Raw genomic sequence first — 25,694 nt, 5'->3', positions numbered from 1 at the left:
AAAATGAAGATAGATGCCCTCACCAAAAAGGTCGAAGCCCTAGTTGTTAGCAAATCCATGAGTGCTGCCAACCCATTCCATGCTGACTGCTGTTCCATCTGTGCTAGTCCCTTGCACTTAGCACAGACTTGCCCATCTTTGCCAGCTTTTGTCGAGTCACCAATGGAGCAAGTGAACTCTTTCAACGATTATCGAAAGCAAGCCAGTGGACCTTTCTCTGAATCGTATAATCCAGGGTGGCGGAACCACCCTAACTTTTCTTGGAAGCAGAACCAGCCTATGGCTCAAGGGGGAGCTCCTCACCAATCTCATACTCAATACCCCCCTGGTTTTCATCAGCCGGTTCACCATCAAAACCGTCCAGCCCAGCCAGCACCATCATACCAGTCCCCCACTCAAGCCCCTGCCTCTTCTTCACAACCATCGTTGGAAGACACTCTTAAGGCCTTCATCCAGATTACCGGCCAATCCATCAGTGACGTGAAGAATGCTACCATGGTGAACACTCAAGCTATTGCCAAGATGGAGACCCAGATCGGGCAAATTGCTAGTCACCTGGGGGAGAGAGAGAAGGGAAAGCTCCCTAGTCAGCCTGTGCCGAATCCGAAGTTGCAATTTCACGAGGGAGGATCATCAAATGCAGTGCATGGGCAGGAGCATGTGCAAGCCGTTGTCACACTTAGATCAGGGAAACAAGTGGACAACCAAGTGGTTCAACCAGAAGAGAACCCTGCTGCACAAGGAGAACAAGGAAGCAGGAGCGTCGAGAAGAAAGATGCCGAGCCATCTACATTAGCTCCGACCGTAGAAACTCCTCCTCCTAGGCCGTTTATACCTAGGGCGCCTTACCCTGATAGACTTCTTGCGCCAAAGAAAGGAGGAACATTCGAGGACATTCGGGAGGTATTCAAACAAGTGCAAATCAACATTCCATTCTTGGATGCCATCCAGCAAGTGCCGTCTTACGCCAAGTTCTTGAAGGACTTAATCACGGTCAAGCGGAGGAACAATGTCCCGAGGAAAGTTTGTTTAACCGAGCAAGTCAGCTCAATCCTCCAATACCGGCTGCCCATCAAGTACAAGGACCCTGGATGTCCTACCATCTCTTGCACAATAGGAGTCAGCCACATTGAGAAGGCCCTGCTTGACCTTGGAGCCAGTGTCAATCTCCTACCCTATTCAGTTTACCTGCAATTAGGATTAGGAGAATTGAAGCCCACCTCTATGACATTGCAATTGGCTGATCGGTCAGTGAAGATACCAAGGGGAATAGTGGAGGATGTTTTGATCAAGGTGGATAAGTTTTACTTCCCCGTGGATTTCATAGTGCTTGACACCGAGCCGGTACAGAACGTTGGAGTTCAGATACCGGTAATCCTAGGGCGACCATTCTTAGCTACGGCTAACGCCCTGATCAATTGTAGGACGGGGGTAATGAAGATCTCTTTTGGCAACATGACGGTAGAGCTGAACATTTTCACCATCAGCAAACAGCCGAGGGAGTGTGATGAGATCAACAATGTCTGCCTGATCGAAGAAATCCTGGAGGAAAGCATTGAAGAATCAAGCATTCAAGACCCCCTGGAAGCATGCCTTGCTCAATTTGAAGAGGATCTGGACTTGGATGTCCTGCTTGAGCAAGCAAATGCTGTTTTGGAGTTTGCTCCTCTAGAGAGCAAGAAGGAAGAGGAGGCAGCAGTACCTGAGCCTCCAAAGAAGGAACTTAAGCCCTTACCGGACAATCTCAAGTATAAGTTCCTCGGTCCAGTAGAGACTTTGCCTGTAATCATAGCTTCAGATCTTCACACCGCTCAGGAGGAGAGGTTGTTAGATGTCTTGAGGGAGCATAAGGAAGCTATAGGCTAGACCATTGAAGACAATAAGGGAATCAGCCCCTCGGTGGTGATGCATAGGATACACTTGGAGGAAGACACCAAGCCATCGAGGGAGCCACAGAGAAGGCTCAACCCGACCATGCAAGAAGTCGTCAGAGGAGAAGTCATCAAGTTGTTGGATGCTGGCATCATCTACCCCATCTCTGACAGTAAATGGGTGAGCCCCATTCATGTCGTGCCCAAGCGAGCTGGAGTTACAGTCGTGCAGAACAAGGAAGGCGAGTTGGTTCCAACTCGAGTACAGTCTGGATGGAGAGTCTGCATTGACTACCGCAAGCTAAACACCGCCACCAGGAAAGATCACTTTCCTCTTCCATTCATTGATCAAATGGTGGAGCGGTTGGCCGGGCACGAGTATTATTGCTTTTTGGATGGTTATTCTGGATATAACCAGGTCCCTGTGGACCCTGAAGACCAAGAGAAGACGACCTTCACTTGTCCGTTCAGAATGTTCGCCTACCGACGCATGCCCTTTGGCTTATGCAATGCACCAGCTACTTTTCAGCGGTGCATGATCAGCATCTTTTCTGACATGGTAGAGCGTTTCCTGGAGGTGTTTATGGACGACTTTTCGGTTTTCGGGTCATCTTTTGAGGAGTGTTTGCACCACCTCACGTTGGTTTTGGAGAGGTGTAAAGAGAAGAACCTAGTGCTCAATTGGGAGAAGTGCCATTTTATGGTGCAACAAGGAATCGTGCTCGGGCACGTCATCTCTCGTCGGGGGATTGAAGTCGACAAGGCAAAGGTAGATCTGATATCCAACCTTCCTCCCCCACGGACGGTGAAAGAGGTTCGCTCTTTTCTGGGCCATGCAGGATTCTATCGGCGATTTATTCAGGATTTCAGCAAGATCGCCCGGCCCTTGTGCAAACTGTTGGTAAAGGAGGCCCCTTTCATTTTTGATGAAGACTGCAAGAAGGCATTTGGGGCCTTGAAGGCAATTCTGACGTCCACACCCATCATTCGGCCCCCAAGCTGGGGTACACCTTTCGAGATCATGTGTGACGCGTCCGATTACGCCGTTGGAGCTGTATTGGGGCAGCGCATTGACAAACTTCCCCACGTCATTTATTATGCTAGTCGGACTCTGAACGATGCCCAGCTGAATTATTCGACCACTGAGAAGGAGCTGCTGGCAGTCGTTTTTGCTCTGGATAAGTTTCGATCCTACCTATTAGGATCGAAAGTCATCATCTACTCAGATCATGCGGCATTGAAGTATCTTTTTTCCAAAAAGGATGCTAAATCTCGCCTCATCCGGTGGATTTTGCTCTTACAAGAGTTCGACATTGAGATTCGGGACAAGAAGGGTTCCGAAAACATGGTGGCTGATCATCTCTCGAGGATTACCGTGGACTTCACAGAAGAAGCCGCCCCCATCTCTGAGACCTTCCCCGATGAGCAGTTGATGCATATTGCTCATACTCACTCACCATGGTTTGCTGACATAGTGAACTATCTTGTCACCGGTCAAATGCCTTCGCATTGGGGACGGCAAGATAAGTCCAAATTTCTGTCCATGGTGAAGAATTTTTTCTGGGACGATCCTTACTTGTTCAAGTATTGTCCCGATCAGATCATTAGGAGATGCATTCCCGAGCCTGACCAATCTAGTGTCATTTCCTTTTTTCATGATCATGCCTGTGGAGGCCACTTCAGTGCGAAGAAGACCGCTGCAAAGATTTTGCAGTGCGGATTTTACTGGCCTACCATCTTTCAAGACGCTCACACTTATTGTGTTGCATGCGAGCGCTGTCAGAAGCTAGGGAGTATTTCACGTCGGAATATGATGCCCCTCAACCCGATTCTTATTGTTGAGATTTTCGATGTATGGGGCATTGATTTCATGGGACCTTTCCCAAACTCCTTCGGCTATCTGTACATTTTGGTTGCTGTGGACTACATGTCCAAATGGGTAGAGGCAGTTGCTTGCAAGACCAACGACCACAGAGTTGTGGTCCAGTTTTTAAAAGACACTATATTTGCTCGTTTGGGTACTCCTCGAGCAATTATAAGTGATGGTGGGAAGCACTTCTGCAACCGGGTCTTCGAACAGCTGATGAAGAAATATTGCATCACGCACAAGGTTGCCACTCCTTATCACCCTCAGACGAGTGGACAAGTGGAGGTTTCAAACAGAGAGATCAAGAGGATTTTGGAGAAGACGGTGAACCCGTCAAGAAAAGATTGGTCTCTCCGGTTGAACGATGCATTATGGGCATACCGGACAGCGTTCAAGACACCGATTGGCATGTCACCTTACCGTATCGTGTACGGGAAAGCATGCCATCTGCCTGTGGAGTTGGAGCACAGAGCTTACTGGGCCATTAAGCAGCTGAATTTTGATCTCACAAAGGCTGGCTCACAGAGGAAGCTCCAACTCAATGAATTGGAAGAGCTGAGGAACGATGCCTATGACTGTGCTAGGATGTACAAAGCACGGATGAAGAAGGCTCACGACCAGAACATATTGAGACGATCTTTTGAGCCTGGTCAGAAAGTCCTTCTTTACAATTCACGTCTGCATCTGTTCCCAGGGAAGCTCCGATCTCGATGGACAGGCCCTTCATAGTTCGATCAGTGTTTTCTTATGGGGCCATTGAGATTGAGGATCCAAAAAATGGCAGCACGTTCAAGGTGAACGGGCAACGACTGAAGCCATTTTTGGAGTTACAGAGCTCGGAGGTTGAGACGACCCTTTTAGAGGACCCGAGTTACTCGGAGTGATTGTCGTCAAGATGTAAAGTCTGGCTGAAGACTGAAAACTTAGCGCTTGTGGGAGGCAACCCTCATCATTTTTTCCCTATCATTTGATTTTCTCTTTTTGTGTGTTTTAGTTGTGATTTTCAGGACAGTGTCTGCCGTTCAAGTTTGGGGGAGCGCTTCTCTTACAGTGTGCCCAACTTGCATCACCCTTCGGTACTGTATCTCTAGCCACATTGGGGACAATGTGTTATTCTAGTTTGGGGGTGGGGTAGACATTTCTGTCTGTTTTCATTTAATTCTTGCTTTGTTGCCTTGCTAATATTCATTCAAAAAAAAAAAAAAAAATAATATGCCTTATTGTTAAGTTGAGCATGGTTACATCTTGATATGGTTTGCACCTCATTGGTATGTTTAACATGTTGAATTTTGTATATCATTAAAATCTAAGAACTTTTGACTCATCTTTGGATTAGAGAGACTTGACATGTTTAATTTATTTAGCACAAGCACATTAGCATTGTTTCTGTGGGGTATGAGATTTGAATTAAAATTTATATGTCTTGAGATTTGTAGGATGACTTGTTGATGAATCTTTGGCTTATTGTTCAAAAAAAAAAATTTATCACCAATTTGACTTTTCATTGAGTAACCGGGCCCCTTGCCTCATTAAGCATTGGGTATTCGCGTAAAAAGATGAGAATTTCAGCTTGGATGATTGTTTGGCTAGTTTGACTTCGTAGCCTTTTTGACTTGAGTAATTAAGCCCTTAGGGATGTCTTTACATCTAGTGCCCTAAAACCATCTGGTTTGGGAGTCACTGGCCCAACACTCGTTACATAGGTCAATTAGAAAGCTTAAGGGAGTCAAACATTGCACAGCCGACACAAAATAATAATAAATGATAATAAATATATGATGAGCCTTGGTTATTTGACGGAAGTCCTGCGAATTTTTGGATATATGTGCTTTGAGGAAAATCGAAACCCCATGATTCTATGCTATTCACAACTTACACTTTTGAACATGTGTTGTCTCAATTTTCCATCTATGAGTTGATCGATTTTTGATAACATGATAATGTGATATTCATTTTGTTAAACATGCTCATGATGTGTGAACCATGTGTTTGAATGATGATTTTCGCTCAATTGATAAATACGGCATTTCAATGTTTGTGGGTACCATTTTTGGCAAACCCTCATGAGACTTCACTCGTCCACTAGGGAGTCCTAGGGGTTTAAAAGGCTTATTGCATATGCTAAATGCAATCGTTTCTCCCACGAAAGAGGACTTATGTTTCATGCTTTGATTTTATTTTTCATCTTGTTTTTGCTAAGGGACTAGCAAAATGTAAGTTTGGGGGTATTTGATGAGTGCCAAATATTGTGTATTTGGACCCCTTGATTTGCACTAGTTAGACCTTTAGCCTTGTTATTTTTCTAATGTTTTGGTTAGTTTTTGTGTTTTCTGTTTCTGTAGGACAATAAGAGAGGAATGACAAATTTCATAAGAAGATAACTGGAAATTCGGAGACCCTGACAAGTCGATCGATCGAACTTAAAATTCGATCGATCGAATATTTGCCCGAAGTCGATCGATCGAATTTTCCCAGAAACTGCTTTTGCAGAGCGCGCCAGAACGCCCAATCAGAAGCTAAAAAGTAGTCCTCCCTCTGATTTCCGCTGCAGAACACGCTGGTTTCGTGTTTGGGGTTGCCTCTAGCTGCAGAAGAACCTTAGAGGAGGGTAGAGGAGTCATTTCTTGCCATGGCTTTCCTCTATAAAAGCCATAGCCATCCCCTTGTTGAGAGAGTAGTAGAGAGAGTAGGAGAGGAAAGAATAGAGCAGAAACTCTGTAGTTAGTTTTAATTTCGTGCTTATTGTAGTGTAATTCAGTAGTTTATTTTCAGAATACTTTCTCTTTGTAAAGCTTTTCTTTCATTTCCATGGTTGTTCATCATTTTCTTGTGGTGTTCTTAGTCATGGAAGGCTAGTAACCTCAACTAGGGTTGATGATGAAACCTTTCCATTGATGACACTCACAACCTTGCTGTACCACTTGCACATTTAATGATATATCATGTTAGTTGTTCAAGTTCCATTCATTTAAAGCTTTATCTTTTGCAATGAATGTGGTTAGTGGTGGATAGAGGACATTTTATGTGTTTCAACCAACTAATACATTGTTTTATCGGTTTGAAGGATGATATCCATTGTGATTGAATGATACATTGGATGTTTTGATTTCAATCGGTACTCTTTGTGATTTGTCAATGTGTTGGATTCATTTAATGGTTCTTGGGTTCATGGTTAAGAAACTTGAATAACACCCTAAGCTTAATGTTCTTTGGGTGTTCAAGTGGAAACCAAGAGTGTGAGTTGTAGGATTTGGTTTGGTGGATTCCTTAACCTTAGTTCCTTTTATTTTACATATTTTATTACATCTCTTTCATTTAGTCTTTTGTTCTTGAATCAAGTCTCAAACCTTTGGAACTAGGTTAAAATGAGGTTGATTAAGCAAGATACCAATATTTGACCATTTCCCTGTGGGATCGACCTCGCACTTGCATAACACTATATTGCAAAACGATTCGTGCATTTGCGAGTACTATTTAAAACACATCAGAAAACATCATTCATCACCGACCGAGGATTGTACTGCTACAAGATGATGCCCTTCGGCTTGAAGAATGCCAGAGCCACATATCAAAGGTTAGTAAACAAAATGTTTCAAGATCAAATAGGCAGAAATGTTGAAATTTACATCGATGATATGATGGTGAAAAGCATACAAGCAGCCGGCCATGTAGAAAATCTGAGAGAGACCTTTCACACACTGAGGCAATATAAAATGAAGCTAAACCCAGCTAAATGTGCCTTTGGAGTCTCATCCAGAAAATTCTTGGGATTCATGGTGTCACAGAGAGGCATTAAGGCCAATCTTGAGAAGGTCAAAGTCTAGAGATGCAACTGCCAAGGACCATCGAGCAGTTGCAGCAACTGACCGGGAGGATAGCTGCCCTAAACCGATTTATCACCCCAGTTTGGGATATTAGGAAAAAATTGCACTCCCAACTCTTCAAGCTCCAAAAGTCCTCGATCCGGGACATCAAGAAATGTTGAAGTCACGGTCTCGGGCTGAATATTGAACCGATCGGGATTGAGAACTAAAGCTCTAAAGTTCTTAAATCCCCAATTGAAACCTATAGCCCAACCTAGGTCTCGGATCCATGGCACGAATGAGAGTTGTTGTAGCAGCCTCTGTAACTTTGCCTTGTAATGGTGGTACTTCTTGTACCGGTGCTCGGAATGCTTTTACTACTCAACTACAACTTTCTTCTCAGCCACATCCTGATCCTTCTCGGCTGAAGCTTGCTCCTTTTCCCCCCGGGTGGTGTTCAGATCAACAGCTAGTGTCACCCTTTTGGCCTGAAAAGCACTAAGCTCTGCAGCTATACGGTCTTTAGCCTTATTGGCCCTAGTCAAGTCGTTCAGAACTCGATCCAATGTTGCCTTAGATTCGAGTGCCCAAGCTTTAAGTGCCTCACGTTGTTTTTGGCTCTTCGCGAGCTCCCAATCCCAAGCCTCGATCTCCTGATCTCGAGCCTTAACCTCATTCTCGAGGCTTGCGATGTGGGCTTGCATCTTGGCAACTTCCAGTAAAGGGTTGGCATTCATATATGCCTAGAACTTTCGCCACAATGCGGCCACCTTGACTATAAACTGAAATCCAAGAGAAACAAGTTAGTAAAAAATTAACTAAGTACAGGAAAGAATTTTAGCCCTAGAAAAGAAAACCTTACTAGAAAATGAGAACGAACAAGGACTTCAGCAAACCTCTCGGGGTTTGTCGTCCTAGCACCAGTGAGGAAGTCATCCAGAATAATTGAAGTGATGACCTCTAGTGGCCATCCCAGAAGACCTTCTCTTGGGGATTGGATCGGGGATCTCCGGCCAGAAGAACCTACTCCACCGACAGTTGGCGTTGAATAGGAAGGATCATTCCGAGTCGGCCGCTGCTCTTCATTCCGGATTCGTTGCTCATCTTTAGCCCGAGTTGGTTGATCCTCTTCATTCCGGGCTCGTTGTCGATCCTCAGTTTGAATATTCACCTCGGGATGGACTGGCACAGAACCGGAAGGACCTTCAACCCGAGAGGATCCAGATTCAGCTTCGGGAGGTGGAGGAGAAACGGAATGATCCTGATTCATCTCTTCCACCTCGTCTTCCTGCAGAAAGTGTTCGACACTTGGGGCATCCCGTGCAGATATGGGCTCCTCCGGGAGTTCATTCTCCGGGCGACCAAATAAGCTCTTCACTTGATCAAGGCAATTGCACACATGATCGTTTAGAGCCCTGATCCAGGACCTTTTTGCGACTCCTCCGACTATGTTTGTCTCAGCACCTTTGCGCTTCCTCACGCAAGTCTTCATCCAATGAGGAGTATCCGATTGTTGACCAGCTTCGACATTTCACTCCTCAACTGCCCGATGAGGGGTTAGACTTCTTTCCCCTTCGGATATCTGCTCATCTGTCACCTAGAAGCTCGGAGTAGGCACCCTTTTAGTTCTGGCAGCTTCCCGATCTACTAAAGCTGTTGGCCCCAAATCTTGTGAAGTCATGGGAGAAGCCTTAGTGCGAACTTTAGGCACGACTTCTCGAGCTATAGTTGTAATCAGTTGCTTCGCTGCCTGCATCGAAAGTACACCCCTCGAGCTAGAAGCAGCCAAAGGTTGTCTACGAGTCTTCTTTCCAAGGGCCTTATTCACAAGGGCAGAGCTAGAATTTGGAAGTTGGGGGGGCCAAATTGAAAAAAATAAAATAAAATGAAATAAAATTTGGGGGGCAAAACTAAGAAAAAAAAATAGGGGTAAAATTTTAATTTTAATTTTTTTTGGAGGGAAACCTTGGGGCTCTTGGTAGCTCCACCCCTGCTTCTATTCGGATCACCACCCAGTGTAAAGGCCTCGAGTACATCAGTCCTCTCTTCTTCTTCTTCAGTGATCTGCCCTTTTGGTCGAGCAAGACCTTGTCCTCGGGAATGGCGTACCCGAAATGCTCCCTCAAAGCAGTATCTGTGACAATCTTGTCAAATTCAATGCCGACCGTTTGATTCACTCCCTGCCAGAAGAAGGAAATCATCTTGGCAACTTTAGACCAATCGACAATGTTCAAGTGTGGGGGCTCCAGCAAATTGTGAGCCAAAGGCCTCCACTCCCGGGGAATCCTCTAATCCTCGGGAAGCTCGTCTGTGGAAGAACACTCCCACTCCCCCGAAACTCGTAAGATATGCTACTCCCAAAGCTTGTTGTTGGAATAACTGTTCTTTAACCAAATGAAGATGGGGGTTCTGGCAAACCTAGAGCTCCACTAACCCATCACACTTCATCTTTGGCTGGTAGACGTTGAAGAACTGTGGGATGCTCATCCGGGTTCCGAGCACCATCTTCAACAGAATGTAGGAGGCAAAGAGATACCTCCAAGCACTCATGACGAGCTAGCTCAGGGCGATCATCAAGAACAGGAAAAGCTCCCTAGCAATCTTCGAGAATGAAAGCTGGAGTCCAGCCATGAACATCTTCTCAAAGAGAGTGACGTCCCAACATCTGATTGTCCAATTAGCTGGATCTTGAAAGTGGAGCCGGACGGACGAGCCGATCTCATAGTTATGGCAGAGAACACACTCATTCTCTACAGATAAAATCGCCACCCAGAGATTCTCGAGAGGCACCAGTACCGGACCTTCTTCGACCTAAGCTTCCCCGGTTGGAATCTACTCCTCTTGGAGCTCGAGATGAGATTCGTGCTCGAATTCGGAACCAGAAGACATTCTCAAAGGGTTTCGATTTGAAGGGAGGAAGGCTTGAGAGGAAGAGCACTTGAAAGAAGCAGGAGCAAGAAAGTTGAAAGTGTGACAAATGAAATGTGAAAGAAGATATATATATATATATATATATATATATATATATATATATATATATATATATATATATATATATATATATATAGGAGGTGTATTTAATGCGCCAGCCGGGCACTCGTACCCAAGAACCGAAGCAACACCCATCAAGTCACCAGATGTCAACACGTGTACCTGAGAACCGAAGTGTCACCATCAAGTCAGCCGCCAACACCGAATTGAGATTCGAGGAGTCATCATTGATATGACGCTTCGAATGACAACTACCTGAGAATCTAGGTGTCATCATTCCTTTCGGAAAAGTCAGCTACGGTCTAAGATGCAAGTCTTGAGGAAGAATCTGAAATACATTGCCCTTATTTAATTCTCTTGAATTCAAAATTCAAATAAGAGAATTGAGAAGTAACTGTTGGGGAAATTATCATTCCCAAAGCCAAGTGGGCCCACGACCAAGCCTTGGGCCCATTCGATCCAATAGACTCGGCAGGACTGCTTGGTCATCAGGGTCTCGCATACCCATTGCAGAATCTTGTGAATATCCTCGATACTATGGCTAGGAATAAGAGAACAGCCAAACGACCTCAGAACATCATCATCTCGGGAAGGCTAGAAGAACATATTGAAGGCCCATATCCAGTTGATCCTGGGAACGACTTTCTCAGGATCACCACGAGGCGATTTGGATGAAACATGCTTAAATGTTTATCCTAATAATTCGAATGATATTTACAGGATAAGGTTTGATCTTATAATCCCTAACAATCCGCAGAAGAACTCTATCCTGGGTTTTCCGGGATATACCATTATCCCATAAAATATGGGGATCAGGAGACAAGGAGTATCCTACCCGAACTGGACTCTTAGAAAGATAAGTCTGATCATACAATCTAGAGATCAGACTCCTAATTGAATTATATCATAGCACTCCAATTATCTCAGAACCGTGTGCCAATAAATAGGCTGCTATATTAGGTATGAAATTAACTCTAATATCTCTGATTTTACTCTGCTCTTATTACTCCATGAAATTTTCTATAGAGTCTTACTTGGGCATCGGAGTGGGATTGGTCGGCAGTTGGCACCCCCGACAAGTTGTTTACTATTTTGCAGATCTTGGAGACAGGGAATCAAAAGGCGACACGTCACCAAACCAGAAACTGTACCAACATCAAGTGTGATGAAGATTTTAGCAATGCCTTGGGAATTCGCTACATACTAAAACACATGAAGCTATTTATTCTACTAATGTGTCGAAAAGGTTTGCGGAAGCAGAAGAGCTTCACGACTGACGAATGCACTCTCCCCACTCTGCAAATAAGTAAAGAACGAAGAAGTTTTCTTAAAAGTTTCCAGGTTTAGCCATTTAGGAATTAGGACATGATCCTTATGTGAAGACGTGAAGTGAAATCGTTTATGAACTGTTTGGCATTACAAATGAAATTTTATTCCATCCGGGTTTTTTCTAAAACCCACCCACCCGCCCAAAAACCCGGATTTTGACCCGAATTTTGAAATTACTGGTGGGACCCAGCGTAGAAAAAGTTGACTAAAAAAATATTAATATTAATAATTTAAATCAATATAAAATAAAAAAAATTAATATTAATAATTTAAATAAAAAAAAATAAAAGAAATTAAAAAAAAAAAAACAGAGGGGTGGCTACCGGCTGGCAGCCACCCCCTTGGGGGAGGCCGCGCGGCCTCCCCCGACTACTGGGGGTGGCCGCGCGGCCACCCCCGACCCTGGGGGGAGGCCGCGCGGCCACCCCTGACCCTTGGGGGTGGCCGCGCGGCCACCCCTGACCCTTGGGGGTAGCCGCGCGGCCTCCCCCGAGTACTGTGGGTGGCCGCGCGGCCACCCCTGACCCTTGGGGGAGGCCGCACGGCCTCCCCCGAGTACTGGGGGTGGCCGCGCGGCCACCCCCAAGGGACCCTTGGGGGTAGCCGCGTGGCCACCCCCGACCCTTGGGGGAGGCCGCGCGACCACCCCCGACCCTTGGGGGTGGCCGCGCGGCCTCCCCCGACCACTGGGGGTGGCTGCGCGGCCACCCCCGACCTCCTCTGGGGGTGGCCGGGCCACCCCCAAAAGGGTGGCAGCCAACCCTTGCTTCATTTTTTTTTTTTTTAATTTTTAATTTTGATTTCAATTATTTTTTTTAAAAAAAATTATTTATTTATTTTTAATTAAATAATCAATATATAATAAATTATTATTATTTAAATTATTATTTCACACAACTTTTCAAAATACCAATCATTATACACAACTTTTTAAACTATCAATCATTTCTTACCATTAAAATATAATATTTTTCAATCTCAAAATTCAACACTCAAACACAATTTCTTACCTCGATATTTGTAAATAGAATTAGAATTCAATTCTAATTCTCAAAATTCAATACCCAAACGCACCATTAAGGTTTTTCTTTAATTGTAATCTTAAAATATATATAAATGGGTTAACGGTGGGTCAAGCGGGTCAACCCTTTGATGCCAAACTCTAACTTTTTAATTTTGTATCATGTTCACGAGTCATGTTAAAAACTGTCAACCCTATCTGTAATAAACTAGAAGGCTTTTGTATTCGAAAGGGAAGTTATTTTTAAAGATGATTTTATAAACATAACTTTTGTATACAGTTATGACTTATAACTTTTTCTTAATATAGAATTAAGTTTAAGAATTGTTTGTTTTTATTTTATATAAATGTGCGCACACACATAAAAATAAATAAATAAATAAATAAAAAATCAAGTTTTCTTCCTGAAATTAGGGGCTGACTTGGCCCTTGATTTTTCACCAACAATATCAAAAGATTAAAAATAAAAAAATAAACAATAAAAAAAATAGGGATAATTGCACTGTTGGTCCCTGTGGTATGCTATAATTATTTTTCACTCCCTATGGTTTAAAAAGTGCATGAAAGATCCCTGTGGTATGCAATAATTACATTTTACTCCCTGAGTCGATTTTCCGTCCACCATTTTGACAAAATCTGTTAACCCTACACGTCAGCGCCACGTGTCGCCAATAAGGCGACACGTGTCCATCTCAATAAAAAAATATAAATTTATTAAAAAATAAATAAATAAACTTATTTTTTTAAAAACAAAAACAAAAAAACAAAAAAGAAAAAAAAAAAAAAAGGCAGGCCAAGGGGTGGCCAGGCCACCCCTAGCCAATGGGGGTGGCTCGATAGTAGATCTAGGGGTGGCCCGAAGGCCACCCACCCCCAGGCTATTGGGGGTGGCGCGCGGCCACCCCTTGGCCTGCCTTTTTTTTAAAAAAAATAAAATAATAATAAGTTTATTTTTTTTTTTTAATAAATTTATATTTTTTTATTAAGATGGACACGTGTCGCCATCTTATTGGCGACACGTGGCGCAGACGTGTAAGGCTAACAGATTCTGTCAAACTGGTGGACGGAAAATCGACATAGGGAGTAAAACGTAATTATTTTAATTCACATAGACTTCCCATGCACTTTTTAAACCATAAGGATTAAAAAATAATTATGACATACTACATGAACCAATAATATAATTATTCTAAAAAAGAAATATAAGAGTTATGTCAGTTGCCCACTTCAGCAGATGGAATTAACCATGCTGCCAGCCCATGCCTATAAATAAATAATTATTACGTACCGCGCTGTTCCAGCAAGTGGTGTGCTGGCGAAGTAGGTGAGACCTACTACCCAATCACAAACACAAATGGCTTCACTTCTAGTTTTAAACCCCCCCACCAACCACATTTTACTTGGCCCGACTTGTTTTGCAATTACCAAAAAGAAAAAGAAATAGAAAAAATCTCAAACAGTGATAGGATATGATCATAAATTCATATATAAAAAAAAAAAAAAATTACATGGTTCCTGTTTGCCCTATATGTTTGTTGGGAAGCTAATGATCCCCAAATGTACACGTCAGAATCTGGTCGTACAATATCGTACGTTTGATAACAATAATTTAGAGACTTTTTTTTTATTTTTTTATTATATATATATATATATATATATATATATATATAATGTCTGCTTAATGGATTTGTCTACCTTGTAGTCATCCTCTTTGAGTCTTTGTGAAGCAAGTAATGATATTAACCATTTTTTTTAATTTTTTAAATTGATGTATCTCTTAAAATTATTATTAAATTTTGACTTAATTGTAATTTTAAAAATCACATCAAATTTGAGAGGATAAAAAGATGATACCGAACTTGCATTTCTCGTGTGAATATCTTTTTTTTTTAATTGGTCATTTTTGTGGAAAAAAAAAAGAAAAAAGGAAAAAGAAAATGGGTAGCATTGTAATAATGGTTTAATTTCTTTAGCGCATGAATGTGAAAACAAATATAGTATTAGAATCATTTGTTATATATATTTTCTTCATAAATTAATTAAATTTTGTCTCTCATGCTTTGCTTAAAACTGTTAGGAAAAAGATGCAATGCCTAATTATATAAGTATCATGATCAGCTTTCCACAATCATTCGAAAGAGAATGAATACTCAGTTATATATTCTTAACAAATGACAATCAACGATATGATTGCTCTCTACTTATTTGACATCAAGACTGACTTCTTAATTCCCGGCCAATTAAGTTCAAACTGATCTTCTCAATCTTCTATATTCTGTGCGAGTCCTTTCAACACCTTTGGGAGCAAACAATATTAACAAAAATTTTAGAAAATAATGATATGAGATAGATTCCCATTGAGAACCAGCATTATTGATACATACATTCACACACGAAAAACTTTATTTATTATAATCGATATTTTATTATTTTTACAGTCAGACTCTTTAAATTTTAGAGTTAAAGACATATTTGATACATGTGGTTTAAAAACTTTAATTTTTTGTATCTTAGTTTCATTTCGCTTCGGAGATAATACTTGGGTTTTGAGAAAATATTGACTTAATACATTCGTTTATTTTTCCGTCTAAATTTTAATGGACTGCAATATGTCAACCAATGAGGATTGACACGTGACACAATATTAAAAAAAAAAATTAAAAATACAGATCGGCCAGCCTGGGGGTGGCCGAACCACCCCCGCGAACCATCCCCAAGGGCCAAAACCCCCCTTCTTCAATTTTTTTTTTTTTTTCCATGTGGGCGGTCGAACCACCCCCATGTGGGCGGTTTGCCCCCAGACCGGTGGCCACCCCCATTTTGGCCAAATGAGCCACCCCTCTTTTTCTCTTTTTTCTTTTCTTTTTTTTTTCAATTTTTATTTTTTTTACATTTATTATTTTTAATTTTTTAATTTATTTTATTTATATTTATTTTAAAAAAATTAATATTGTGCCACGTGGTAACCCTCATTGGTTGACACGTGGCAGTCCGTTAAAATTTGGACAGAAAAATAATGTCTTTTTCCAGAACTCAAGTATCATTTGTAAAGCGAAATGAAACTGAGATAACAAAAAATAAATTTTTTAAACCACAAGTACCAAATATGTCTTTAACCCTAAATTTTAAAAAGTGTCAATTTAAACTTACCATCTTTTTAGAAGTTTGCAATGTCAACCCTCTCATTCAAATTCAGCATTAAATCTAACAGTTGATGAGTGACATCTCCAAACTACCCCTAAGATGTTTATAAAATTACAAAAATACTTTGATTTAATAATACTAAAAAAAAAAGGCTCGCAAAAATACCAGACCCACAGCGGGTCACTCGTGACCCACAACTGTGCTATTCTTTTTCTTTTTATAGAAAAATATGAGTATTTTGGACATTTCACTTCATCTGTTCTGAATTTGGACGGGAGAGTTGACATTGCAAAAGCGGTGACAATTTAAAATGATGAAGTGAAATTCTCTTTTATTTATATCTTTGAGACTCACTATAGGATTTAGAGTAGTTTTGATTGATTGCCTACCTCAACTGTAGGGCAATGAGTTCTTTATATAATATCAATAGTGTTAGTCCTTTAGTAGGACTGTACAATATTTGAATTTAAGCTTTATCACTTAAGCTTATCAATAACAGAGAATTATAAACCTAATGCTATACAACTTCTAGCCTAGATAATAGGATAAGCTATACAATTTCTAGCCTAGATAATAGGATAAAACAAATCCTTTTAAATCTGGACAGATGTATCTTTATCAGAAGATCTAATACGCCCCCTCAAACTCGACGTAGGCACCCTGACGTTGAGGTTGAAACTAAGCTGGAGAAATCGGCTTGAAGGAAGTGGTTTTGTTAGGACATCCGCAAGCTGATCTTTTCTAGAAATAAACCGAACTTCTAGGTACTTATCTGCAACTTGATCTCGAACAAAATGGTAGTCTATCTCAATGTGCTTTGTACGTGCATGATAGATTGGATTGGAAGTGAGATAAGTCGCACCAATGTTATCACAGTATAAGATTGGTGCACGTGGTAGGGAGACTCGAAGATCACGTAAGAGAGTCTGAATCCATATCAATTCAGCAGAGGCATTTGCAAGAGCTTTGTACTCGGACTCCGTGCTTGAACGTGACACAGTGGGTTGCTTCTTGGAGCTCCATGAGATCAAGTTTTTACCCAGAAAAACACAATAACCAGACGTCGATTTCCGGTCATCGGGACAGCCAACCCAGTCAGAATCCAAGAAAGCAAGAAGCTGAGGTGATGAGCGTTTGTGAATGCAAAGAGTGTAGTCAACTGTGGCCTTTTAGTAGCGCAGAATGCGCTTGACAGCAGTCCAGTGAGGGTCTCGTGGATCTTGCATAAACTGAGATACCTTGTTGACAGCAAAGGCAATGTCCGAACAAGTGAGAGACAAGTATTGAAGTGATCCAATAGTGTTGCGGTATAGTGTAGGATCCGTAATTGTAGAGCCTTCAAACTTGCTGAGAATAGAAGAGGAAGACATTGGAGTGGCAACCGGTTTGGCAAGCTCCATATTGGTCTTCTTTAGAATATCAAGGATATACCGTTGCTGAGAGAGATGGAGACCATCTGAGGACCAAGTGGCTTCAACACCTAAAAAGAAATGTAAAGGTCCAAGGTCTTTGAGAGCAAATGATAATTTCAGATCCTGAATAAGCCTAGAAGTAGCGCCAGTGTGTGAACTTGTGATGATTATATTATCAACATATATTAACACAAACATTTGAATCCCATGAGCAGTGTAGATAAAAAGGGATGAATCAGCCATGGAGCTTTTGAATTGTAGTTCTAGAAGACGAGTGCTTAGTCTGGAAAACCATGCTCTTGGCGCCTGCTTCAAGCCATATTAGGCTTTGTGCAACTTACAAACAGACGTAAAATGGGAAGGATGCTGAAACCCAGGAGGTTGTGCCATATACACTGTTTCTTGGAGATTGCCATGGAGAAAGGCATTGCTGACATCGACTTGATGGATAGCCCAGCCTGCAGAAACAACAATGGAGAGCACCGTTCGAATAGTTATAGGCTTAACTACGGGGCTGTAAGTTTCTGAAAAATCGATCCCGAGTTGTTGGTGGAACCCTTTGGCTACTAACCGAGCCTTATACCGTTCTATTTGCCCATCAGCCTTTCTCTTGATCCGAAAGACCCATTTGCACCCAACTACGTTCATGGCTGGAAAGGGAGAGACCAGGGACCAGGTTCCATTTTGAAGGAAAGCATCGAACTCTTCATTCATGGCCTTTCGCCATTGAGGATGCTGACTTGCTTGAGTGTAGCAGGTTGGTTCAGGTTCTTGACCGTGTAGGAGAGCTATGAGTGCTTGAGGAGGTGGATACCTGACTCTGCCATTCGTGAATGTGGTAGGTTTGAAAATTTTATTCTGTGATCGTGTTATCATACCATGTACCCATGAGGGAGGAGGTGGCTCGGATGCAGGAGAAGAGGCTAAGATTATTTGAGTATGGGAATCAGTGGCTGTTTCTGGTGACGGGGGTGGAGATGGAGATGGTTGTATGAGAGGAATGTTGGGTGCATCATTGGTTGCTGGATGTGATGGTGGCAGAATGGGGACAGATACTGAGTTTGGAATGGAGGAAGGAGAAGAGGGGCTGCTGGGAGTGGATGTGAGGAATGGAAACTTGGTTTCATTAAAAATGACATGTCGGGCAATGTAGACTTTGCCTGTTGGAAGGTGAAGACACTTGTATCCAAGATGGTTTTTACTGTACCCTATAAAAACACAAGAAGTGGATCGGAAGGCAAGTTTGGTGGAATTATAGGGACGCAGGAATGGCCAACATTCACAGCCAAATGTCTTTAGAAACTTATAATCGGGTGAAATTTGGAATAAACACTCATAAGGAGACTTGTACTTAGTGACTTTGGAAGGGAGTCTATTGATTAGATAAGTTGCAGTTTCAAAGGCTGAGTCCCAAAGGGTTAAGGGAACACTGGCAGTGGCAAGAAGAGTGAGCCCTGTTTCAACAATATGTCGGTGTTTCCTTTCTACAGATCCCATTTTATGATGGGTATGTGGACAGCTTAAACGATAAGACACTCCCAATGCATTTAAAGATGTTTGAAAGGGACGAAATTCGCCACCATTGTCACTTTGGACTGAAAGGATTTTGGAACCAAAATAAGTTTCAACAAGATGTTTGAAACGAAGAAAAATTGCACACACATCAGACTTTAATTCAAGAGGATAAAACCAGGTGTATTTACTGAAATCATCCACAATACTTAAGTAATAACGATTGTTGTTTACAGAAGTGAGGGGGGCTGGGCCTCAGACATCAAGAAATAACAATTGTAAGGGAGCACTGGAAATAGAAGGACTGATGCTGAAATGAAGACGATGACTCTTGCCCTGCTAACATGAAGAACAGATTGTGGAGAGCTTTGAGGAAACCACGGGCAACTTATTGGATTGGATAACACAACTGACAATAGGGGGAGCTGGATGACCTAACTGGAGATGCCATTAATCCAGGGAGACCTTTTCACCTATGAAGGCAGCAAGGGACTTGGAAGAAGGAGCATGAGAGGAGGGCCAAGGATAGAGACCGAGTTTACTCGGGCCTTGGAGGAGCAGCTGGCGGGTTTTGAGGTCCTTAACACAGAAAAAATTTGGGTGAAATTCAATAAACACATGATTGTCATGGGTGAATTGATTTACAGAAATGAGATTTTTTTTTTTGTATTTCAGGAACATGTAAGAGGGAGAATAATTGAAAGGTATGTGAGGGTGTAGGTAAGAGACCACGACCAGAGTGTAAAATTTCCAAACCTTGGCCATTTCCAACATGGATTTTGTCCATACCAATGTAGTCCTCAGCATGCAAGTTGAGATTGGAGAGATCATTTGTCAAATGAACGTTGGCACCGGTGTCCGAGTACCATGACAAGTCGGTGGCAGGAGAGGTGGAAGCCATGTTGGCATGCAATGAAGGAGAGGTAGGCTGATAATCCTGCTCAAACCGTAACCAGCAGGTGGCTGCTGTGTGGCCTTGTTTGTGACATACTTGACAAGTGGGGCGTTGGAAGGAACTAGGACCAGATGAAGGGAACTGCTGAGGTGGCCCTCTACCACGGCCACGAACCCTACCTCGGGAAAAATTGTTGCGATAGCCTGGATTGGAGCCACGATTGTTGCGTGGATGGGAGGGACTTTGACGTTGGGCAGTGTTGGCAGTAGAGATGTTCAAATCAATAGCAGATTTGTGTTGTTCCAACCGTAACTCATAAGATAACATATAGCCATAAAGATCATTAAGAGAGATGGAGTCTTGCCTTGTAGTCACATATGTGACAAGAGGATCATAATCTAGTCCAAGGCTAGCAAGGATGTTGGAGACGAGTTCCGAGGCATCGACAGGCTTGCCAATGGCAGCTAATAGATGAGAAAATCCCTATGCTTTTTGGAAGTAAGCGGAGATTGATTGAGCACCTTTCTTCAAGGTGGCTAACTGCTGCTTGAGTTGCAGGATGCATGATTGGGATTGAGCGGAGAATAGTGTCTCCAAAGTGAGCCAGACTTCTCAGGAAGTAGAGAGGCCAATGACATGAGGTAAAGCATCTACGGATAGCGATGATATGATGGCGCTAAAGATCATTCGATCTTGATGGTACCAGGTTTGATAACCGGGATTGGCAATAAGGAGACCAAAGGTTGTGTCTGGGACAAGCTGAGGCGGCCGTGGTGTTGAACCATCGACATGCCCAAATAGATTTTGGCCTTCTAGGAAAGGGACCATGAGGAATCGCCACAAGATGTAGTTTTCTTGGGTAAGCTTCTCGGAAATATGATGATGTACATTCTGAAGGGGTGTTGGGGCGGAAGAGGTAAGGATAGAAAGAGGGGGTGAGGTTAGGGTGGACGAGTCGGTTTCAGTAGTTGGAATAGCCATAGATGTTAGTCTTGGTTGGCTCTGATACCATATAGGATTTAGAGTAGTTTTGATTGACTGCCTACATCAACTGTAGGGCAGTGAGTTCTTTATATAATATCAATAGTGTTAGTCCTTTAGTAGGACTGTACAATATTTGAATTTAAGCTTTATCACTTAAGCTTATCAATAACAGAGAATTATAAACCTAATGCTATACAACTTCTAGCCTAGATAATAGGATAAGCTATACAACTTCTAGCCTAGATAATAGGATAAAACAAATCCTTTTAAATCTGGACAGATGTATCTTTATTAGAAGATCTAATACTCACCATCTTGATGCCTCCAAGTGCCGCTTCCAGTGCCTCAATTTTCTGGTGACGATCATATATATATAAAGGGATGTCAACATCATTCTGCATAGGATTTAGGTTATTTGAAATAAGACAGACATGCAAGCATTTGCTCAACTCACTGTCTTGGTTTCTTCAAGTGCATCTTCCAATGCCTGGATTGTTTTTAATGCAAGCTTGTCTGCATGTTTTCTTTCCACACGTTCTGACTCTTCATGTCTCTGCATTTGAATTCAATTCAGCCCTTAATCCTCACAAGTACAACACAAGAGGGAAGGAAGCTTGAAAGAAAAAAATGAGTATATTTTAACCCATTAAGAAAGACACTTGTAGACAATCGTTAAGCCATTGAAAGTTCAAGTACTAGACTGTAAAAGATTTTTCAGATATTAGGGTATAATTCCTTAAGCTATTTCTTGAACTTTAAGGGTTGGTTCGAATGATAAGTCATTTGGCATTGATACCTCATGAAGCAACTGTTATAGGGTGGAGAAATGGGTATTTTGGCTCGTTCCATTGTAGGCCTAAAACTAAACAAATTAAATGACTATACTAGTCCACTCAAAAGGAATAAATCCAACAGAAATAGGTCTAAGATTCTTTGACCCCTCTTGAATGCAAACAATTCTTTGGGGACGTCACACCTGCAAGCAAAAGCCCAAGTTTTACCCAATTCGTGTAAAGGGAGTGCTTTGCATGGTATCCCGGAGATCTAGTCCGGGCGAAGCCCCAAATATCCCGATTATAAAAAAAAATAAAAAAATAAATACAAATTAACAAAAAAAAAAAAAAAAAAGTTGCTTGCTCCTGGCTGGGGTAATCGGAAAGAGTAATGTTTCTTGCAAATTGTACACACTTTGTACACAAATGCAAATAGTTTTAAATATATTTGGTCAGAATCTAAATATTGTTTGAAAATGAGGTTGCTTACCATATTCTTCAAGAAGGCTTCTGAAACCACTGTACCACCGTTTTCTCCATTATCATTTATATCTTCTGTTGTGGAAACTGCCTGTGAAAAATAAATGAAACATTCACCTTAACTATTATAAGATGGAAATTTGTACACTGAGAAGTTAACCTGCAGTATTTCTTTGATCTCTGGATTGTTCCAGGGTCCTTTGTCACTTAATAAGCAACCCCCATAGTCAGAACATGTGCAGTTCCCACCCAGAAAGTTTGGCAAATTACTGCAGAATTGAATCAGCCAATATTAGCCCAGGTATTTAAAGAACATTCTTAAGCTGAAATATACATGTACAGGCATCAATCAACAAATTAAACAAGTTACCTAGAATCAATGACTTCTAGCAGGTTACTAACATAGTTGTTCCCAAGCACCTGAAACCTCACATGTTAAACAATTAAGCACTCTTAATTTGAGAAGGAAACCGCTAGCAAATTACCCAATTCCAGGAGATCAACATTGACAAGAAAACTTCTCACTTGAATTTTTGCTATTGTTCTTGCATCCATAAAGGTCCTGATAGCTTTCCACAGCATCCGAAACCCAGAGCCAGCATTAATGATAAATAGTTTATTTAAAGTCTGTAGGGCGAATATCAGCTACCAAAATTTAGTATGCTGCAAAAGTGCACATAACCTATTCTGGATAGCTCTTGATCTGTCTGAGCTTGTAAGGAATAGTCTAGAAAGATTCAAGATGCATGGTGAGCTTGACAGAGAATGATCTTGCACTTACCTCTGGATAATAATTGCTATCGATCTTCTGGATTTCTGTAAACAGATATCTTGCAGGCTTTGAGAAATTAGACATTCCCTACGCAAAAGTACAGCAGCTGCTATGAAAAGGTCTTAAATTGATTCAATTCATCTAAAAGAAAAAACACTTAAGAAATCAAATCAAAACAGAGAAAATGAGAAGAAATGCTCACCACTCCATTAACATCCAAGATACTAGTGGTGGATGCTATGTGTGTCTTAGCTGCAATTGAACATGCAGGGTATCTCAAATTTGACGTTTTCTCTTGTTCTGACACATGATACTTAACAAATCTTTCTATTGTAGTTATTTGCAGCAGGGAATTAAGGTCTACCATCCCAATCCTTTCAATATATACTGGTCTACCATATCTATCAACTCCATGATATCCATGAGGATACCATTTCTTTACCTCTGCATACTCCTTAAACATCAATTCCTGCATCATGTTCCAAGAACATGAATCTCAAAAGAATGATTATACAAGACAAGATCACTATCAATATGCTTCTACGTTAAAAACAGAGAGTCAAATTAAATATGAATCATTAAAACAACTACAGTACATATGTTGTTTTTTTTTTTGGGCACCCAGTAAGAGTTGTTTAATTGGAGTTTACCTTTGGAATTGCATCAACCCCGAGATCTTCACGCCACTTGAGATAATTCAAAAACATCTCCTTTGCTTTTGAAAGATTAAAATCCCTCATACGTAGAAACCTGAAATTGTAAGAAATTAACAACCATAACAGAATTGAATTACTAATCCTCATGCAGAAAGAAACAAGAATTAATGCAGTATATATTCTGCAGTAAAAATAAAAAATAAACAAATACCGTAGAAGAGTATGATAGTCATTGTGCTTTCCCAATGGCTGGCCATCAACTAAAAGCAATTTACGGAAAGACTCTACAAGTTGTTCATCTTTTGGATCATGAGCTCCTTCAAGAACCATTTGCATGCTTTTGGTCCTGACAATTCTGGTTAACGAGTCTCGAAACTTGAGCGGGAAAGACATTATAGACTTGAAGCCGAAATTTGAAGGCTTGTATTCTTGTTGAGGAGGGAGATGCCAGCGGGTTTCAATGGGCGGATGGATAGATTTAGTCCTCCCAGTGGCACGCTGAGATTTATTTGAACTCAAAGACTCTTCTTCACCACCATGTTCACCACCTGTCGATACAACTATCTCCCTGTACTTTTCCATGCGTGAGCAACAAAAATTTAGAAGAATACAAAATGATATATATATATATGTTGTATGATTTTTCACTTGAAACTTCAACGTGCTCCTCTGGTTTCAACTCTCAAAAGAATGAGCAAGAAGATAGAATTAATGGAACAGTGGCAGAAGAATAAAAGGTTGTGGAGAAAGAATCATGAAAAGACATGCATGCTTTGATTCGCATTTTCGAATGTTTGTGTTCCAAGGAATTGCGTTTATCATGTTTTGGTCGAGGCGATCGACAAGTTTGGAGTATGTAACTTCAAATGTGGTCTTGAGAATATATATATATATATATATACAGGTACCTACAAACAAATAGGTTACAGAGGATTTCGAATAAGAATACAGTAAAAAAAAAAACAAACATACAAACCCGACAATTATACGTAGCCTTAATTAGCACAAAACAAAAGCGTACAACTTGTTTTCCAGATTAATTTAGATGGTTCGCATGTTAATGTAATGAAACATATATAATCTTCGTGAAATGGGCATGCGGCGACGGCCAAGAAGTTACTAAGCTCCAAACTGATATAATCAAATGAGGAGAATTTTGAAAGAAATCTAAAACCTAAAAGAAATAAAATGAGGAATAATAAAATAAGAGAAACAAGAGATTTTACATGGTTCGGTCTATGACCTACGTCTACAGAGTAAAGTCCAAAGGACTACATTGTTGCTCTTATTGCTTGATCATTTACAACACAAATGCTCTATATTTATAAGAATATAGAGAAAATACAAAAGGGTATGTAAAGAAAATATAATCAAATCAGAATTGAACGTATTCAAATCTGATTTGATTATAATCAATTATAATTAATGAAGATTAATTCAAATCTTCCAATATATGGAGAGTACTGTAATATACGGTATCAATAATATTCTCTTACATTCCCCTGCAAACTCAAGGTAGAAGATTCTGAAATCTTGAGTTTGATTTTTTTTTTTTTTTTTTTTCCCTTTATGTTGGGTCCGATATAACCCAAGTAGGAGAACATCTTTCCCCTTCTTCTTCTTCTTCGAGCCAACTGGGTATGGGCTTAAAAGAAGACCACAAATGCCAAAATATAAATAATGGGCCAATTATGGGCCAAATGTAAAAGCTAACTATGAGTTGAAATAGGGCTGGGTTTGAAACAATACCACAAGATCAAAAATAAATGCGGCTAACTATAAGTTAAAATGGACATGAGTTTGAAACAATACCACATGCTAAAGAATGGGTCAATGACCAAAATAAGAGCCAACAAAGGGCCAAAATAATATGGGTAACTTGGCCTCTCTCTTTTTTTCACTGATCTCCATTTATTTATTTATTTTTTTCAGCTATTCTTATCTAGGATAGGGAAGATCCAAACCAAGCAGAACCAAACAGTAACAATCTTCTCCAACCAACTCGCCGGAGACTGCCAGAACCTGCCAGAAAATTGCCGGTACGACTAGATCTCGTTGGATAACACCACAGATCGCCAGAAATGTCGTCGGTAAACTCAAAAGTTGGCGGAAAATACCACAAAAGCTGCGGGAAACAACTAAGACCACTATTAAAAACCGCATACCGACCGAAAATTCGTCCGA

The 25,694-nt window shown here is 41.1% G+C and overlaps 1 protein-coding gene across 1 annotated transcript; it reads right to left on the bottom strand.

Annotated features, from left to right (window-relative positions):
- Positions 1–14,980: 14,980 nt before the first annotated feature.
- LOC133854983 (phosphatidylinositol/phosphatidylcholine transfer protein SFH11) lies at positions 14,981–24,163 on the bottom strand. Its single transcript, XM_062291271.1, has 11 exons — positions 23,722–24,163; positions 23,505–23,604; positions 23,057–23,323; positions 22,864–22,941; positions 22,608–22,709; positions 22,453–22,502; positions 22,243–22,351; positions 22,093–22,173; positions 21,284–21,382; positions 21,141–21,182; positions 14,981–15,178 (listed from the first exon to the last, which is right to left on the bottom strand). Exons 1-11 carry the CDS (start codon positions 24,090–24,092, stop codon positions 15,143–15,145), a joined length of 1,335 nt encoding a protein of 444 aa, XP_062147255.1. The 5' UTR covers positions 24,093–24,163; the 3' UTR covers positions 14,981–15,142.
- Between the last annotated feature and the right edge of the window lie 1,531 nt (positions 24,164–25,694).

The sequence above is a fragment of the Alnus glutinosa genome, chromosome 13 (assembly GCF_958979055.1).
Source record: "Alnus glutinosa chromosome 13, dhAlnGlut1.1, whole genome shotgun sequence".
NCBI lineage: Eukaryota > Viridiplantae > Streptophyta > Magnoliopsida > Fagales > Betulaceae > Alnus > Alnus glutinosa.
Note: the sequence above shows the minus strand (reverse complement) of the source record. Positions and strands in the feature narration are given on the sequence as shown.